General features: G+C 39.2%; 1 protein-coding gene and 1 long non-coding RNA gene across 3 annotated transcripts; one reads left to right on the top strand and one right to left on the bottom strand.

Annotated features, from left to right (window-relative positions):
* Positions 1-266: 266 nt before the first annotated feature.
* LOC117594830 lies at positions 267-1784 on the bottom strand. Its single transcript, XR_004576087.1, has 3 exons — positions 1756-1784; positions 536-624; positions 267-351 (listed from the first exon to the last, which is right to left on the bottom strand). It is a non-coding gene; the product is annotated as an uncharacterized LOC117594830 (long non-coding RNA).
* A 2619-nt stretch (positions 1785-4403) lies between these two features.
* Positions 4404-11103, top strand: ifi44g (interferon induced protein 44g). 2 transcript variants are annotated; one of them, XM_010897529.5, is made up of 8 exons: positions 4404-4514; positions 4609-4718; positions 7912-7966; positions 8057-8252; positions 8616-8768; positions 9587-9758; positions 9869-9969; positions 10307-11103. In XM_010897529.5, the coding sequence occupies exons 2-8, from the start codon at positions 4610-4612 to the stop codon at positions 10493-10495; spliced, it is 975 nt and encodes a 324-aa protein (XP_010895831.3). In that variant the 5' UTR covers positions 4404-4514; position 4609; the 3' UTR covers positions 10496-11103. The 2 variants fall into 2 exon arrangements, with proteins under 2 accessions (XP_010895831.3, XP_010895829.3); XM_010897527.5 differs by having other exon boundaries at positions 7903-7966.
* Positions 11104-18896: the final 7793 nt, after the last annotated feature.

Here is an 18896-nt window from a genome sequence, read left to right as displayed (position 1 = left end):
CCGTTAACACCACTTGTTATCAAGCGAAATCCCTGCAAAGTGAGGGCTGCGTACCATTTCTGTAAATCCTTCCATCCTGTCTAGTTCCACACCAGTAGTCATTATCTGGGTTCCAGTCCTTTGCAGAGACGCTCCACAGACCAGTGGCGGTGTATCTACCATCGCTTCCCCAGGAACTCCGAACAGCACTGGTCTCCTCGGTTAACTCGGTGTCATTAATCCACCAAAGTACGTCCACCAGCTGACTGTCTAAACCACTGAGGACACACACCAGAGTTGGTGTGTGCGAGCCGTCACGGTCACTCCTGAAGCTGAAAAGGATGAGTACAGAGGGACCAGACCTGTCGAAACCTGAGGATGGAAAGAAGATCAGCGTGCATACAGAATTTGTATGGATATTTTTGAAATTCTGGAACCCTGCAATATATCTCTGAAGCAAATGTTTTAAATATTCTGGCAAAAGGTGGACTGTATTGTAGGTAAATATGCCAAATAGTAAATATTTCAGCAAACCATATAAGCAGCTCATATGCACCATAAAAGGGATTTAATTCCAGCTTGCCTTCAACGAAGAGCCTGATCCCTTTACTAAATACCATTCCGGGATTTCCCCCATATACACACCTGGGGATAAATATGACCATAATTACTATTTGAACACTGTAATAATTCATATTATACTTAGGTAAAAAGTAATATATATAGCTATATTTACCATTACAATATTAATTTTTAGACTTAATATTACAATATTAAGTCTAATATATGTATATTTATATATATAATAAACACTAATATTTCAGATACATAGTTGTCATTATCATTAGAATATTGTAGTAAGTCAATATAGTAAGTATATATATACATATATATATATATATACAGCTCTGAAAACAATTAAGAGACCACTACACCTTTTTCTTTCCTTTTGAGTGAGGAACAGAAGCGTTCAATTTGCCGTGGTCTCTTAATTTTAACCCTTGATTCCCTCACTCAAAACCTTCCTTTTAGACTTTTTTGGAAAGGAAAGAAAAAGGTGCAGTGGTCTCTTCATTTTCTCCGGGGCTGTATATACATACCTAAATATATAGCTATAATAATCATTGGAATACTGTTATACTTCAGATATATAGCTATAATAATCACTACAATACTGTTATACTTCAGATATATAGCTATAATAATCATTACAATACTGTTATACTTCAGATATATAGCTATAATAATCATTAGAATACTGTTATAATTCAGATATATAGCTATAATAATCATTAGAATACTGTTATACTTCAGATATATAGCTATAATAATCATTGGAATACTGTTATACTTCAGATATTTAGCTATAATAATCATTAGAATACTGTTATACCTCAGATATATAGCTATAATAATCATTAGAATACTGTTATACTTCAGATATATAGCTATAATAATCATTAGAATACTGTTATACTTCAGATATATAGCTATAATAATCATTAGAATACTGTTATACCTCAGATATATAGCTATAATAATCATTAGAATACTGTTATACTTCAGATATATAGCTATAATAATCATTAGAATACTGTTATACTTCAGATATATAGCTATAATAATCATTAGAATACTGTTTTACTTCAGATATATCGCTATAATAATCATTAGAATACTGTTTTACTTCAGATATATAGCTATAATTATTATTTGAACACTGTAATAATTATGATAAACAGCTATAATACAGTGAAAGTTCAACTGAAACTTTACCGCAGCAGAAGTAATGTGAGATGTAATCCTCCTGCTCTGTTCATTCTGTCTGTCTGAGTGGTTTGTTTCAGTTGGTGCGCTGGAGATAAAAGCACAACTGTCAGACTCCCTTGAGGATGTGGGTGTCTTGTCTTCCAGTATCCTCCTCTCAAACAGACTACTGCAGGGAGGACACGCAGATCTTCACCTCAAGTTTTTTAACTGGCCATTGAGGCCTTTAACTCAATCCTGCTCAGAACTATCAGTTAATCTATAAAAACTGTTGGTTTATTAATAATATTTCCTCTTCATGTTAACAGTTAAACTTTCAGGCTTATGTTGGTGTATAGTGGAAGGACAAGTGCCAAGGGGAAATGTTGTGAAAAACTATCTGGGTGAAACGTGTGTGTTTTCCCAAGGCACGTGTGTCAGCCCCCCCCCCCACACCCCCCGAGGATAAAAACAAGAAGATCAGTTATTCAGTTTATAGGAGGGTTGAAAAACAGGAAAAGACAGTTGGCACAAGTGGGTTTATCCGAAACAGATGGGTACTTCTCCAGTTTCGATCACTGGAGTATTTGAGGTGATTCTGACCATGTAAATTCTCTGTTTTAAACTCCAGCTTAACACAATATTTCTGTGACCATCTCTCTTCGTCTCTTCTGCCCACATCTTACAGACAATTATCGTACTATAAAATGTTGGGGTGGGTACAGGAGAATTCGGAGCACGTGTACATTTACTACAAAAACACAACATCAGCTTCAGAGGGTTTATTTAGTTACTTCACAGCCTTTAGTACAATGCTTTTGCATAGAATATCATACACATCCATCTCAACAAATCAGCTGTGTTTTTTCTCAGGTCTGTCTGTAAGTCCGCAGTAATAAACAGCCACGTCGTTCCCCTCAGACTCGTGGATGAGTAAGTGATGCTGGCGAAGGGGCCGGCTATCGTTTGTCTGGATAGTGAACTTGCTGGGGCAGAAGCTCTGACCATAGAGCACATGGGAGGTGTTGGTCAGCCGGTAGCTCAGTACAAGCTCAGGCTTCTCTCCAGGACTCTGCTTGTACCAGCTCACAGTGGCCTTCCTAGAGACAGCTGAAAGAGGGCACTCCAGAATGGCATCTTGCCCTAGTTTCACTGATACACTATTCAGTGATAGACCCAAGGGCTCTTCAGAACATAAACCTGTAGAAGCAAAAAAGGAATGTCACTGGGGCTGGCCATAGAGGTCTACAAACAAAGGCCCTGTGCAGAATTTGGATATGCTTACCTGTTGAACTGCCACATTTATATGCTGTCATGACTACTGAAAGGTTATACTAGTGCAACTGTATTTGAAGGTAAAGCATTAAAAGCACTGAACCACACTCAATCAGGTTTATCAAATGTTTTGTTGAAACATGTACTTACCATTTAGTACAACTGACAAGTATAACAAGATTCTTATTTTTCCTTCCATGGCCTGGTTTAGTCTCAGTTCTGTGAGGGGATGAACAATGTGCTTTCGATCCCAGACTGCCGTACTGTCTGTTTGAGGTTTGTTCTGACAGAAGGCGACTTCCAAATATGTTGTGCAAAAAGTCATCAGACCATTTCAACCTCAGCTGCATGTCTATCTCAGACTCAAGGCTTCTACCCGCCAGTCACCTCTTTCATGACCCCCCCCCCCCCACACACACACAGCAATTTTACAGTGGAACAAAATCTGGAGCCAGTGTGCTTAAGGACAGTGCAGAAACATACACTGTGAAGGCAGGAAAAATGCCTAGCAAGAGAAGCAATGTGAGATTAACTCCGTTAAACATCTGGCCAAAATAAACCAAAGGAATTTTCATACTAAACAGAGTTACGCTTGTCATCTGCCAGGACAATCATTTCCCTTGTTTTGGAGGAGACATAAGACCTCTGCTTTCTTGGCAACTTGTGATTTAAAAGGAAAAAGCAATGCTACTACATATTCAATGCTACTACTACAATGTTACTACATATTCTCAGAGCAAACAAGCAGACAGTGACAGCTCTCCTTATGTTGCTGTACTAGTTAGACGGCAAGGTGGTCTTTATTCCCAGTGCTGACCTCAATATCATATTAACAACCACACAAGAACATCTGCCCAGGACTTACAGGTGTGCAGTTAATTCCTCATCCTATGAAATGTCTGAATATAAAACCCATTGTACAGAGCACGAAAATAATAATAAAATAAAGCAACAATATAGGCCTACATAACACTGTACAGCAGGGGTTTTGTTTGGGTTTTAAAAAGAACAATACATTTGAAAGTAGAAAAATAGCTAAACATTTGTGATCGCGTACCCCCGGAATCTCTGCCAGGCTGTCTCACCCACCCATCTATAACCAAAGCTAAGTCCCGCACTTGCTTACGGACGTGAGCGACGCACGTGTAGGGAGAAATCAACACTATAAAGCAAAGGGGCATGTACTGAATGTGGCCCAATGAGTAGGCTATTGCATAGTTGCAACTGCTGAACTTTTACCGCAGTTCTAAAACTGCAATGTTGTGAATACTGCAATATTTGCCATGCAATCTTGGTTCATGTTGATTAGTATTGTGGTTATAGTCATGTTTATTTTAGGAATAAAAGACACAGAAACAAGACGTTAAACCATAACTTTCGTTTTCACAATAACAAACGTCATAACTTTCGTTTCCACACGCATCTCGCATCTAATGATAAAATCTTGCCTGAAATATCTTGAAGCTAAAGACGTCCAAAAGTCGATAATAGAACTATCCAAACAATATCGCAAGGTTTGTATTGTTTAGCCTGCTAAGTTGTGTTATTGTTTCTCTGATTTCATTAAGGCTACAGTCATTCACCCCTCCTTGAATGTGTTATCGACAGCATGTCCTTCAACTTTGGAGCCGGATCTGCACAGTTTTATACATTGAAAGGGAATGATATACCTGTCTCGAGTAAAGTGCCAGACGAGAATGTGACAACAAAATTGGCAGGTAAACAAAGTGTATATACATATAGGAGAGTTTGTACATATGTTACGAATTTTCGAATAGTCTATTATGTAGTAACGTTTTTAATTGCTTCATAGTTTTGCTAGCGCTGTCTTCTCTATTGTTAAAATACTCTATACTAAACTGATTGCATTGATTCTCTCATATCCATTTCCTTAGTACATAGACTTCACATTGTTTTACCTAATTAATATCAGATTGAAAAGTATGGGATCCCCAGATTTTTTTTGGGATCAGTTGCATTCAACCCACTTTGGTGTGGGTTGTGTCATGCCCAACCGGCTAAGCCACAAAGGACCACTGCGTTACCTATGTATGTACACGGTGGTCAAGTACAGGACTTGATAACCATCCATAATTACATTGCTGGTTAATTTGACAAAATGAGAAGTTGTGCGAACACGTCTTTATGGAGCAGAACAGTGCGGTCTGGGTAGGCAGTTTTGGAAGAAAATAGAAATGTATGCTATTGTGACCCAAATATTTCATTTTAATTACTCCAGAAATTTTCATTTAGACTTTGTGGATATAATAACAAGAAATATGTGCCGAAAGTGTGTATTGGCAAATCCGCTCACCGCTCCCGCTTCCTAAAACGTTTGCGTGCTCAGCTCCTCAAAAAGGGAGGGGGCAAAAGCATTGCTCTCCCCCCAGTTCAAATTGGCACATGCGTAGTACGTTCACATATTCTTGCAAAGGTGTATGGAAAAGCACAAGGGTTGAATCTCAAATCGCATACTTGCATACTACATAGTATGCCATATTAGTAAGCGAAAAGATTAGTATGTCTCAAACCATAGTACGCTGAATATAGTATGGCAAAAGGTCCCGGATGTTGTGGATTTTCGAAGTATGCATCCGTGCATACTTTTGGGGGCAATAGACCTCAACCCTTTGCACAGTGAAAGAGGATGGGTTTACACTACTCCCTCGTCTTTTCGCTTAACGAAAAAGTCAGTTATCACCTAAATTGATAGTTATTGGCTTAATCTCAAATCACATATTACATACTACAAGTACATTCTTGGCAGGTGATGAAATGCGTACTGTTTAGTATATTATAAGCTAGTACGCCAGTTTTGGGACTGATTGGGACATACTACCTCGTCATAAAATTGCATCTCATCATTAGATTGTTTTGTCGGGCATTAACATCACGCCAAGTTTGTATATTTAACTAGACAAAGAAACACAAGCGTTGTTGTGCCGTGAAATGAAATAGCTTTGGCAGTGTTATGTTTGTCTTCAGTCTCGCTAGCAACTGCTCACTTTGTATGGCTAATCATCACCCGCATTTGTAGGACCTAGTATGCGATTTGAGAATTAGTCAAGGCCTCTGCTTTTGGGGCGTGGTTATATCGCTTCCTACCAATCAGAATATTTGACCCACTGTTAAAATAAATAAAACAATTGTCAACACCATTTCCCGATTTGACAGATTCACAACAGTGTAAAGGTCATATTACCTGAAGTTTCCAAAATTAATAATATTTAAGAACCGAATAGCTGTGTGGTTGCCCTTAAAGCTAGCAGGTTGTTCTGCTTTCCCTGCCTGCTGTTCTCAACTGCTGACACCATGTGATCAAGGGCTGGCTATACTGACTTGAATAACACTAAAAAATCTTTATTTATTTTTTGTTCCTGGGTAGTAAGTGTTATTTCTGTATTGGTTATGCCTCAAAAGTATAGAAAATGGCCATAATTCCCCACAAACTTTGCTTTTGTGACCAGGACATTTATAAGTTTGCCTATTTCCAATTAGAAAATTGAAAATAAATGAACATGAATCCAAACATGCATTTATCCTAAAGCCATATAAAAATGACTACAAAAGATTTATAAGTGAGTAGTCAAGATGGGCTCTCCTTCTGCCACAATGTGATCAGTCTGTCCGAGGCAACTGGAATCTCCTGTAACCAGTGCTCGAAGTGGGGCGGTACTCACCGGTACGCAGTACCGGCACTTCTACATTTTACTCTTAAGCATACCTGCACTTTTTCTTGCGTACTGCTACTTCTCACATGCAGCCGGTACTCTACCACTGACAGAAAAAGCGTCAGTGTCAGAGAGATTTGTAAAGACCTAACGTAACGTTACATAAACTACACTACCCAGAGGGCAATACGTGACTTACTAAAGATCTTGACGAATCACGTAAAGGCAAGCAGTCGGTTCACCCTATCAGGAGCTGTCTGATGGCTGCGGCTTCCGCCTGAGCGGATATGCAAATGAAAGAGAGTACCGGCACCTTTTTTCCCCCACTTCAAGCACTGCCTGTAACCAGAATGAGTGGCGCCTCTTCATTGACAGCTCACCCAGGAGCCTCAAAGCCATGCTGCTCCATAATGGTATCAGGTACCAGTCGCTTTCCCTGGCTCACACTGTGCACCTCAAAGAGGATATCAACAGCATCAAGACATTGCTGGACGCCTTGAAGTATGATGACAATGGCTGGGAGGTTACAAGAGACTTCAAAATGGTGGCATTCCTGATGGGTCTCAACGGTGGTTTTACCAGGTTTCCCAGCTATCTTTGCCTTTGGGACAGCAGGGACACCAAGGCGCACTACCACAGGCGTGACGGGCCACAGCGGGCCGAGTTCTCTGTGGGGAGGAACAACGCCTAGTGGCAGCCACTGGTGGACCCCCAGAAGGTGCTGATGTCAAACTGGGCCACATGAAACTATTTGTCAGAGCTCTAGATAAGGAGTCGGCAGCCTTCTAGTACCTTCAAGACATCTTTCCTAAGCTGTCTGAGACCAAGGTCAAAGCCGGTGTCTTCGTTGGACCACAAGTAATGAAGATCCTGGAATGCAATGAATTCCCCAAGAAGCTCATTAGTAAGGAGAAACTGGCTTGGAACAGCTTTGTTGCAGTGGTTTGGGGCTTCCTGGGCTGGTTGAGACACTGGTGAAGCACAATGCGCTGTGGGATGTCCCTCAAAGTCCATATTCTTGATGCTCAAGTGGTTTACAAATAAATGAAAGCACGATCAGTGTATTTTGGAGTTTGACGTTTTGTATCAAGGGTTTTGAAAAATCACCACATACTATTGTTAACCAAAGCAACTAAAACTGTAATTCCAGTATATTAAACTTCACACATAGAGACTAGGCATTATTTATGACTTTCAGTAATTTCCTCTGAAATACTATACTGTTAACCAGGCATGTCAGATCTTTGGCAGGGTAAGCTGGAATCACCATGGAGGGAGATGCTGTGGACTGAGGAGTAAGTCATCACACTCAGACAAATCCTTTCAACACTGCACTATTTACCATGTTTTCACATTGAATTGAACACGACCAATTTGTTTGCCAGACGCAGGGGAACCCTCAGGGACTCGATCAGCTCCTATAAGCCTGCCTGTGAGGCTACGTCGGAGGCTCGGGTTTTGCTGCTGGGCCCAGTTGGAGCGGGAAAGTCCAGCTTCATTAGCTCTGTTCAGTCAGCCTTCAAAGGGAGAGTCACAAACAGGGCCATGGTGGGCTCATCCTCTACCAGCTTCACTAAAAAGGTACAGTTCCCACAGACCTTGGAGAGCTTTGGCATGAAATTATATTCAAAATACAGATGAGCAGGGGATGACCAGAAATGTTTCCCCTTCCTGCTTTTTAACAAAATTGTTACCAGAAATTCTTATTTGCAGAAATAACCTGGCAGCATTAAGGTTCAACTGCCATGCTCAAAGACAGAACAACAACTTTTCCACCTTGCCCGCCTCTGGGATCTAACTAATTCAGTCCCCTATTTCACGGCCAGAGCAGGTCTGCAAACGAGTCACCTGTTTGAAGAAGAATAAGTTGCCGACTTTGACTAAAGTAACAAACACTGCAGGTCCATATTTAATTCCCCATCTGACTTGGTCTTCTGTCTTCAGCTCCAGTTGTACAACATCAATGGGCAGAGTCCGGAACAGCCCGCTGCACTGGTCCTGTGTGATGTCATGGGTCTGGGAGATGGTGAGCCTACTGGACTGACCCTCCATGATGCTCTGGCCATCATCAGAGGCCATGCACCCGAGGGACATAAGGTACATAGAGTGACAGTGGACACAGAGGCTGTCTGACACAAACTCCCCCTGGGAGAGCCAGGGGAAACAGAGAGCCTTAGACATAGATGAGTCTGTCCAGAGTAATCAGTGGCAGTTGCCTTGTAACATAGACATGTACTCTGGAACACGTGAGTGTGTTTAGATTTGATGTAAGAGGCCCAGGAGCCATGCGATCAAATAAAGGCTAAACTGAGCAGTCATTGGAAAATAACCCTCATTCAGTGCACTCACAAATAAATTCCTTCCAAAGTTACAAAATCATACAGATATTGTCTATAAGAGGTTGAGTCTCTGGGACGAGGTGGTTTTGCTCTAGGACAGACATAGGCTGATCTACAAAGCTAAGGGTGACTGTTTAAGAAATATTTTACAAGACAATATAAACAAATTGCAATATGCAATGCAGTAATCTGCACAATAACATTAAAATGCACTTTAATTGAAATATCAAATAATTTTATATTTTATTTTGTTAAGAGCTACATACTGTAGGTCATACAACTCCATATCAAATTTCTAAATGATCTATGCAAAATCCATCTTAAAACTATTGCATATGTTAACAGAATTTAGTGGCTAGCTCTAACACACCTGATTTAACTAATTACAGTTTGAAATGTGGACTACATATTTAATTCAGGCGAGTTGTTGCCAGGTTGGAACGTTGACCTGTGGAACATTGAGTTCCTAACCCATGAATATAAACACCCCTGCTAAGTATAGAGTATTCCAAAACCCTATTCTGTTGGTTTTTATTAATCACGCTAAATGCTGTCATTCCCATTCATCCTTTACAGTTCAGTGCTAAGCGGACCCTGAGATCAGACACTGTGGGCTATGTGAAGAGGCCGTCACTTAAAGACAAGATCCACTGTGTCGTCTTTGTGGTGGACGCTTCGAAGTTGTCCAGCTACACCAAAGGCCTGGCCACCACCTTCCAACAGCTCAGAAAACACGTCAGTGACCTGGGTGAGCCCAAGAGGAACTGTTTTAGCACTGCCAGTCATTTTAGTGGAAACTGTACAAAGCACGGTCGATTCTTGTCATGTGACCGCGTTTGAAATGAGGTGTTTTTTTAGGAGTTCATCAAGTGGCCCTGCTGACACACGTGGACGAGGTGTGTCAGGAAACCGCCCGTGACATCACCCAGGTGTACCAAAGCCGGACCATTCAGAAAGCGGTACTGTCAGTAATGCCCCTCATGGATGTGATTTAGGTGCTTTCTCGATATCTACAACGTGCACATACTGTGCAGTGCTGGGAAATAACCTCTGCCCCCTTTCTGGCCCTGATAACGCAGGCCCAGTTGGTGTTGGCTTTTTCTTTAAATCAAACAATCATCATGTAAACACTGAATTTTGTGTTTAATCTTGTTCTCTTTATCTTGTCTTACATTATGTATGTAGATCTCTAACCATTCAGTGTGACAAATATGTAACAATAGAGGAAATCATGAAGGGGGCAAATACTTTTTCGTGGCCCTGAATGTGGTTGACAAAGTGTGTGTTTGTGTGTAGATGACCAAGGCCGGCGCTCTACTCGGCATGTCCACCTCCTACATCGTCCCGGTGAAGAACTACTCATCTGAGCTGGACGTTGATGAGAACAAAGACATCCTTCTGCTCAGTGCTGTGGACCACATCCTGCAGTATGTCGACCTGTACTTACAGGACACCGCCATCACAGAGTCCAAAATTAGTCTTTAACAAACCTGTTACATGCAGTGTCATACCTGCAGATGCATTAAAAAATAAATAATGTTTTATTAATTAGTTTTGCTATTGTTAATTGAGCAGTCTTGCTTTGAGTAAAACAGATGTTTTAGAGATATTTTGGCCCGTGTACTGTCTATGTAGTTCGCTGAGGGATGTTTTAACCAATTTTCTAAACTAGGGCTCTCAAATGGCTCTCCCTTTTTTCAACTTAATTGTAGTTGGTTTAAGTGAAACCAAACAAAATATAGTGTTGATTTCAGGTGATTTGGAAATATGAAATTACTTCCATTGATTTTAAGTTAGCAGTGAAGGTTAGCTGACGTCTGTAATAACTGTTTAAGGACAATTGAACCATGGATTATAGTTTCTCTAGACCTCCTCCACGGTGACAGACCATTCAACACGTTTGAAAAAGTGAAACATTCCTTTTAGAGCACCATGTACTGTGATTCTTAAACATCACATTTTCATCACTCCCTTCAAAGTGATTATGCTTGTAAAACCTTAAGTCAGGCATTTTAAATGACTGTGCTTTTATTTCGTTTGTAAAAACACTGGAAGATATGTAACAAAATAAATGTAACACCAATTTGCATCCATTCTGTCTTCAGCATTTTGTTCCACGTCATAATGAATATCTTAATTTTTCATGCACTGTGGGAAACCTCTTTTGACGTGGTGAATCCAAACGTGACATTAGTCAACAGTGACGTCATGACATGGCTTATCCATGGGCTGAAGGAGGGTGACATGCTCATGGGGATGGTGGTCATAGACCTTCCACCTCCATAATGAAAATCATTTCTTAGCAGTAGATTATGGGGGCAGGTATAGGGCCAAGAATCTGGGATTGGCCCCAAAACCATTCTTGAACCACCTCTGAAAGGTGGAACCAAACATTATCACACGTTTATTTCATTGAGGAACTCAGTAATGTGCGCAGCCACAGAATTTAAGGCCTGAATAAGTGGCTTATGTCCAACCACCCCATTTTCGGGTAGGATGTTGTTCAGGCACTTGGAAAGTTGTTCATCGGCTGATGATATTGTGCCCACAGTGTTTTGTCCAGGTAGCCTGCTTCATCAACAAAAGGGTACTTGTGATGGTTCACAGCAAATCAGTTTGGAGTTTTACCATGTCCAGGGGCTCTCTGATTTCCTCCACTGTCTTGCAGTCAGTCTCTATCCTGCTCCATGTTGAAAGACATTCTCAGTGTTCACATTCCATCTTATATGGTCATCATTTGTGGTTACTACTACACAAGGCATATTTGACAGTTTTGTATTGTATATAGACAATAGAGTGTTCTTTTGTGGCTCAATTTATTAGTGCAGTAATTTATTGTTTGAAGGGACCAATACATGTCTGTTGGTATAACATTTCGTCTCCGTTTGGCACCGCCCCTATACTACACAGCCAATCAGGTGCCGCAACTGACACTTTAATTTTTAATGCTGAAAGTGAATGCAGAAAATCCAATACATATTTTGGTGCTTAACCCCATCCAGCTTGAGAGGGAACGAGCGTATTGTCGGGTAAGTGATTTCAGTGACACCGCCCAGTTCTGGTGTTTGCATTTTAGATTGTTTTGGCTAGTTTGAATATACATTTTAATTATATTTTGTCACATTCATATTGATAATGCCTCTATGACATATGCCAAACCTGTATAAAAAAATGTGCAAAAAGCATTTTACGGATTTTGTTCACGGTTTCTGAAAAGTTTGGATTTGTCTCTAGCACAACAATTATGCGTTACACAATGCAGGCTTTCATGGTTCCAGCTTTGGTTTCTTTTCTCAATACAGGGCGTGACGAATTATTGAAACTAGCGCAACAGGTTTTTAATGATAATTTGTGAAACAAAATAAAATACAAATCTGCTTATTTCTAAAACTCGAACTAAATTAGTCACTTTTTCAAAAAGTATCACAGAAACTTCATTCCAAGTTCAAAATATTCTCCAGTAGGCTGGACAAATTTATAACCTTTAATTTGATCCAAATCTGTGTTTTTCAAAGTTTGGGGAATTGAAAAGTAGTTGTGATTTCTGGATCAAATCAAAAGTTGTAAAAGTTATGCAGACTAATATTGAATATTTTGAATTTGGAATGAAGTATGAAACATTGAAGTAAAGTTATTGCAATTAAAGTGCGTTTTTCAAAGTTTGCAGAATTTTGAAGATTCTAGTTGTGATTACTGGATCAAATCAAAGGTTTTAAAAGTTGTCCACCAGGGTAGAATATTTTGAATTAGGAAAGACATTTCTATGATACATTTTTAAAAGGTAATGTATTTTTCTAAGTGTACTATTTACATCAAATTAAAGGTTGTAAAAGTTGTGCAGCCTTCTGTAGAAGAATTTCAACTCTGTATTAAGTTTCCATGATACTTTGTGAAAAAGTTATTGCTTTAAAACTGCGTTTTTCAAAGTTTGAAAATGTGTTTAAAAGCTAAGTGTACTATTTCTATCAAATTAAAGTTTGTAAAATTTGTGCTGTCTTCTGTAGAATATTTTAAACTTGGAATTAAGTTAATAATATATTTAAAAAAGCTATTGCGATATAATGACGTTTATCAAAGTATAAAATGTGCGCATTGACTCCTCTTGGACTTCATGAAAATGTTATTTTATGTTCGCTCCCCAAAGTGTCCTACAAAGACGACAGCGATATATATAGAATCAGGTGAAGGTAGAGAGCAAGGTACACTCTTTGGTTTGTCTGTATCGTTCCATTTTCAAAAAACGATTTTAAGTAGGGTGAATTGCCCTAATGTGGGACACCTAAGGTGTAGTATTCATGACAGTGAAACTATGGGTTAGACAAAGCTGTGGTGTCATGTTATCAAAATCACATGACCTATCAAATGTCAAATCATATTTGAGGGTGGAGCAGTCATCAAACTGGTGGCACCTTGTGTGAAGACCATCCGAAGGTGAGTGACATAGAGTTAAATACATTTTAAACAAAGCAATCCTGCTACTTTTTAGCCTAAAATGCTTATGAAATGTTTGTCCATCAAAACATTTTGTAACTTTGTGTGTATAAACTATATATTTTATATTTTTATCAAATTTCCTAGTGTCCCACATTAGGAAATGTGGTTTCCAAATCCGGGACAGCATGATCAGCCTAATGTGGGACAGTACTTCAATGAGCCAAAAATGTGTGGTGGAGTTTGGTTTGTGGGACAAACATGGTTATTTACATGGTTTTAGTCTTGTAATGCAATATTAGAATCCTGTTAATGCAGATTTTTACAGTCATGTGATTTTTTTATTCTTGGAAGGCGGTTTGAAGGCTCTTTTTTTTGTGTGTATGTGCGCGTGCGTAATTCAATGAAATGTATTTCAGAGCACAATGGCAAAGGTGAGAAACACAGGGACAGATTGTCAGACGCAGAAAAAGAGGCAGAAACAGGGAAAGGATAAGAGAAGGAAACGTAATCAGTGGAGGCAGGACAGGATGAAAGGAGCCATAGAGGAGTATAGGCAGAGGACTGCTTGTTTCCAGAATTGTAGGAGTCCAAAGTTAACCTCTGCAATTTGTTTTATTGAGGCAGTTCAGGTTGGAGATAAATACTGTTAAGATTAAACGTTTTCAACTGGAGTTAACAGCAAGTTTATGAATTAAAATTGTTCAAGCTGTGTTTGAGATTTTAGATTTAAGAGAGAATCTAAAATGAAATAAGATTTTACTATTCAACCTGTATCAATGTGATTTTTGGTCTTTTATCATAGAGTTTTCAGTGTCCCACATTGGGAAGCTGCAGATTGTCTCAGACGACTTGCAATGAGAGCACTAATGTCTATAATTTCTCTTACGAATGGGTTATCTGACTTTTCTATTTTGATTTTATTAGGACACATCCTGGGGTTTTTCAAAAGGTATTGGTTGTGGATTTAATGTTTTGGTTACACATTAAAATATGTCACAGAATTCAGAAGTGCAAAACATTTCCCACATTAGGGCAATTCACCCTAACTTTCAATGGAGGGATAAATATAAACACAAATAAGCTAAATCATTATAAAGATTATGATATTATCCATGAGAATTAGCTCAAAAAAAATGTTTTTTGATCACTGACCTTCATTGTCCCAATTCCCCCCTTATTTTGGTTCCTTCGGCTTTAATTTCTCATTCTAAACTGCATTTTACAAATAGCTCAAAACACATCAGCTAGAAAACAGAAAAGTTTGTTATGTTCCTTATACCTGTCCTTACAAAGGTACACCTTTCATTTTCCCCATGATTAATTCTTGTAAAAATGTTACCTTATTACAACTCTAACATATAGATGCGTTTTACAATAAGATTCTATCTAGGTGACATGTGCCCCTAAAAACATTTGTATATCCTTATTAGTACCTTATTAATAGCTCATTATCCATATGAGATCTGAAACCACATTTATTTTGGGACACTGATCTTCCTTCTCCAGAGTACAGTCTGTGGATTTGCCATTTTCAATTTCGCCAATATTAGTAGCTTTTGTCCTTGTGTACCGCTGTTTTTAATAGCTCACTATATGAGCTACTAATCTACAAACACATGTGGTGTGTTCCTTTACCTTTCCTCTATTAATGCCATGGTACGGTGAGCAGCAGCGCCACCGTTCCGGACACCCTCAGTTCCCATCACTTACGAACACATCCCGGACTTGTTTTGTGTCACATGTCTTTGATCATCCTTCATACCAGGTCCCTGTTTGCTCAAACATGTGTTTACATGTTTGCCCTCTGCTCCCCACATTGTGGATCATTGTTGTTTTCATTGGATGTCTTCGTTTGTGTGTGTGTGTGTTGCTGTAAGTTTCTTTAGAGCTTTGTGTACGTCGTTTTGCTGCTTTAGTCAGCCCTTTTCTTTCGTTGTTTTTTTTTTTGTGCTCGGTGTTTGTTTGTTTCATTAACGAACAACACCGACTACCTCTGCCTGCCCCTGGTTCCTTGCTCCTGCAACACCATAGGCACTGACAACTAAACAATTCTCTGTATAAAATTTACCGACTACAATTTAGTTATTACAACTCAATTACCTAATTTACATGAACTTTTTGATAGCTTCCAATCCAGATGACATGGACTTCTAAAAACACTTTCCCTGACCTTCCTTATGCCCCTTAGTTTTGCCATTTTAGGTTTTGGAGAATTTATATCTTGATTTCATTTTAAAATTAAATGCATTCATCCAGATGACATGGACTTCTAAAACCACTTGCTTTTGTTTACTGACTTTCTTTATATAGAGTACGCCTTCTTTATATTTGTTTTGCTATTTTCCTAGCGACGCCTCTGCCTAGCCATGCATATAAGATAATGTGAGCCAATGTGTTGGCTCACAATTACTTAATGGTTAAGGGAGGAGGTATAAAGAAGCAGACCGGCTAATCAGACAGGTTTCGGAGGACGCCTGTGGCGATCTACGACTCTCCTGACTCCACAGTGTCTGTTGTAGTGGTGGCAGATGGTTGTACAGTGGGGTTGGGAGAAAATGGGGGTAAAATATAAAAATGTTAAAGAAAATAATAACAATAAAATGTGAAACTCTCAACATCATTCTTTTTACCATATTTACCATGGTTACTATTTGTTTATTCTGATATTTGTCCAGTTACAAACTGTACTGCCTTGCAGTAAAACTGGGTGACAAGGGTGGAAATGTTTAGTAATGATATTATTTCTAGCCAAAGATTTATGCAGAGGCCTTGATGGATGGAAGGTAGAATCTGAGGACCTTTACTGTGGACACTACAATGTGTTTCAGTGTACCTCTGCAGGGGGCAGACACAGACCCAATCCAGATGTTTATGGAGGAAAATGAGAATGGACTCTGTGATTGATGTACAGAGTCAAGTCAGAAGTAACTGAGATTTTTAATTGCTCACTGTTCAATTAATTTTTTCAGATGCCACAACTTATGCTAATAACTAATTTTGCTCTCTCAATTGAGATGATGGACCCTAGGAACTTAGTCTAATTTAGCTACAAGGAATGACCTATCAATGTGAAGAGGATAAGTTGGGACATTTTCTGGTGTCAATATCTACCTGCACTATTTTGTCTGTGTTTAATTCCAAGTTATTTTTACTGCAGTAGGTATACATACTGTGGGGAGAACAAGTATTTGATACACTGCCGATTTGGCAGGTTTTCCCACTTACAAAGCATGTAGAAGTCTGTAATTTTTATCACAGGTACTCTTCAACTGTGAATGATGGAAAATCCAGAAAATCACATTGTATGGTTTTTAAGTAATTCATTTGCATTTTATTGCATGACATAAGTATTTGATACATCAGAAAAACAGAAACCTTTGTTTGCAATTACAGAGATCATACGTTTCCTGTAGTTCTTGACCGGGTTTGCACACACTGCAGCAGGGATTTTGGCCCACTCCTCCATACAGACCTTCTCCAGATCCTTCAGGTTTCGGGGTTGTCGCTGGGCAATACGGACTTTCAGCTCCTTCCAAAGATTTTCTATTGGGTTCATGTCTAGAGACCTTCATGGTTGGGATGGTGTTCTTGGAGTTGTACTCATCCTTCTTCTTCCTCCAAACACGGCGAGTGGAGTTTAGACCAAAAAGCTCTATTTTTGTCTCATCAGACCACATGAACTTCTCCCATTCCTCCTCTGGATCATCCTGATAGTCATTGGCAAACTTCAGACGGGCCTGGACATGCGCTGACTTGAGCAGGGGGACCTTGCGTGCGCTACAGGATTTTAATCCATGACGGCATATTGTGTTACTAATGGTTTTCTTTGAGACTGTGGTCCTAGCTCTATTCAGGTCATTGACCAGGTCTTGCCATGTAGTTCTGGGCTGATCCCTCACCTTCCTCATGATCATTGATGCCCCACAAGGTGAGATCTTGCATGGAGCCCCAGACAGAGGGAGATTGACCGTCATCTTGAACTACTTCCATTTTCTAATAATAGCGCCAACAGTTTTTGCCTTCTCACAAAGCTGCTTGTCTATTGTCCTGTAGCCCATCCCAGCCTTGTGCAGGTCTACAATTTTATCCCCGATGTCCTTATACAGCTCTCTGGTTTTGGCCATTGTGGAGACTGTTTGATTGAGTGTGTGCACAGGTGTCTTTTATATAGGTAACGAGTTCAAACAGGTGCAGTTAATACAGGTAATGAGTGGAGAACAGGAGGGCTTCTTAAAGAAAAACTAACAGGTCTGTGAGACACAGAATTCTTACTGGTTGGTAGGTGATCAAATACTTATGTCATGCAATAAAATGCAAATTAATTATTTAAAAATCATACAATGTCTCTCACAGTTGAAGTGTACCTATGATAAAATTTACAGACCTCTACATGCTTTGTAAGTAGGAAAACCTGCAAAATTGGCAGTGTATCAAATACTTGTTCCCCCCACTGTACCTAATTCTCCAATTGCTTTTCTGTTCAATCAATTTTGACACTACAACTACCTTTGGTGGATTCTATTGTTTTCTTTCCTGCACATTAACATAAAAAATGTTTTAAATTGGGAATGGGAGTATGCTGTCACAGTTGAAGGAAGGCAGGACACGAGGAGCAGAGGTATAGCAGGGGAACATCCTTTTAATTGTAACAACAGAACAACAAAAGGAGAAGCAAACCACGAACTAATGCACAACACAACTGGCACAAACAATGATCCCCAATAGAAAGAGCGAAAAGGCTAACTAAAATAGGGCCCCCAAATAGAGTCAATGCGGGTGACTAGAGCCAACTCTGCAGTCCAGCTCTGACTGTGGGTCCCAGATGCCTAGAGGCCCCCCAGCCAGGACCTGTCCCATGCTCCATTCATCATCAAAATCTTAATCTTTTGATGTGAAATATAACAGGAGCAAACATGGAGATAAAGAACAACATTACTGATAAGTCAATCACTTATTGTTGTAAAAATGGTCACAGTTAAAAAAAAAAAAAAAGTAGTTGTTTTATGTAAATATTGCACGAATATTGGAATAAAATATAAAAGCTGTACCATTGAGAGTATAGGTAAAAGAACAAATAAAAAAAATTAAAATAAAATCAAGATAATGAATATTGAAAAAAGAAGAGGTGTACCTTTCAGAAAAGGGGTAATCGAACACAGCACACTTGTTTGTAGATCTCTAAATCCTATGGATAGTGAGCTATTAAAAAAAGAGTGGTTTCGAAAGATAAATTCCTGTAAATTTCCCGAAATTGAAAATGACAAATCTAAGGGGCGTACCCTTCACAAAGAAGGTCAGTGAACAAAATGCAAGTGGATTTAGAAGTCCATGTCATCTGGATTGGAAGCTATTAAGAATAGTTCATGTGAATTAGGTAATAGAGTTGTAATAATGCATGCATTTGTAAAATGAAATACAGATGATGAATTTTGATAAAAGAGGTGTACCTTTC

This window comes from Esox lucius, chromosome 8 (assembly GCF_011004845.1).
Source record: "Esox lucius isolate fEsoLuc1 chromosome 8, fEsoLuc1.pri, whole genome shotgun sequence".
Lineage (NCBI taxonomy): Eukaryota > Metazoa > Chordata > Actinopteri > Esociformes > Esocidae > Esox > Esox lucius.
Note: the sequence above shows the minus strand (reverse complement) of the source record. Positions and strands in the feature narration are given on the sequence as shown.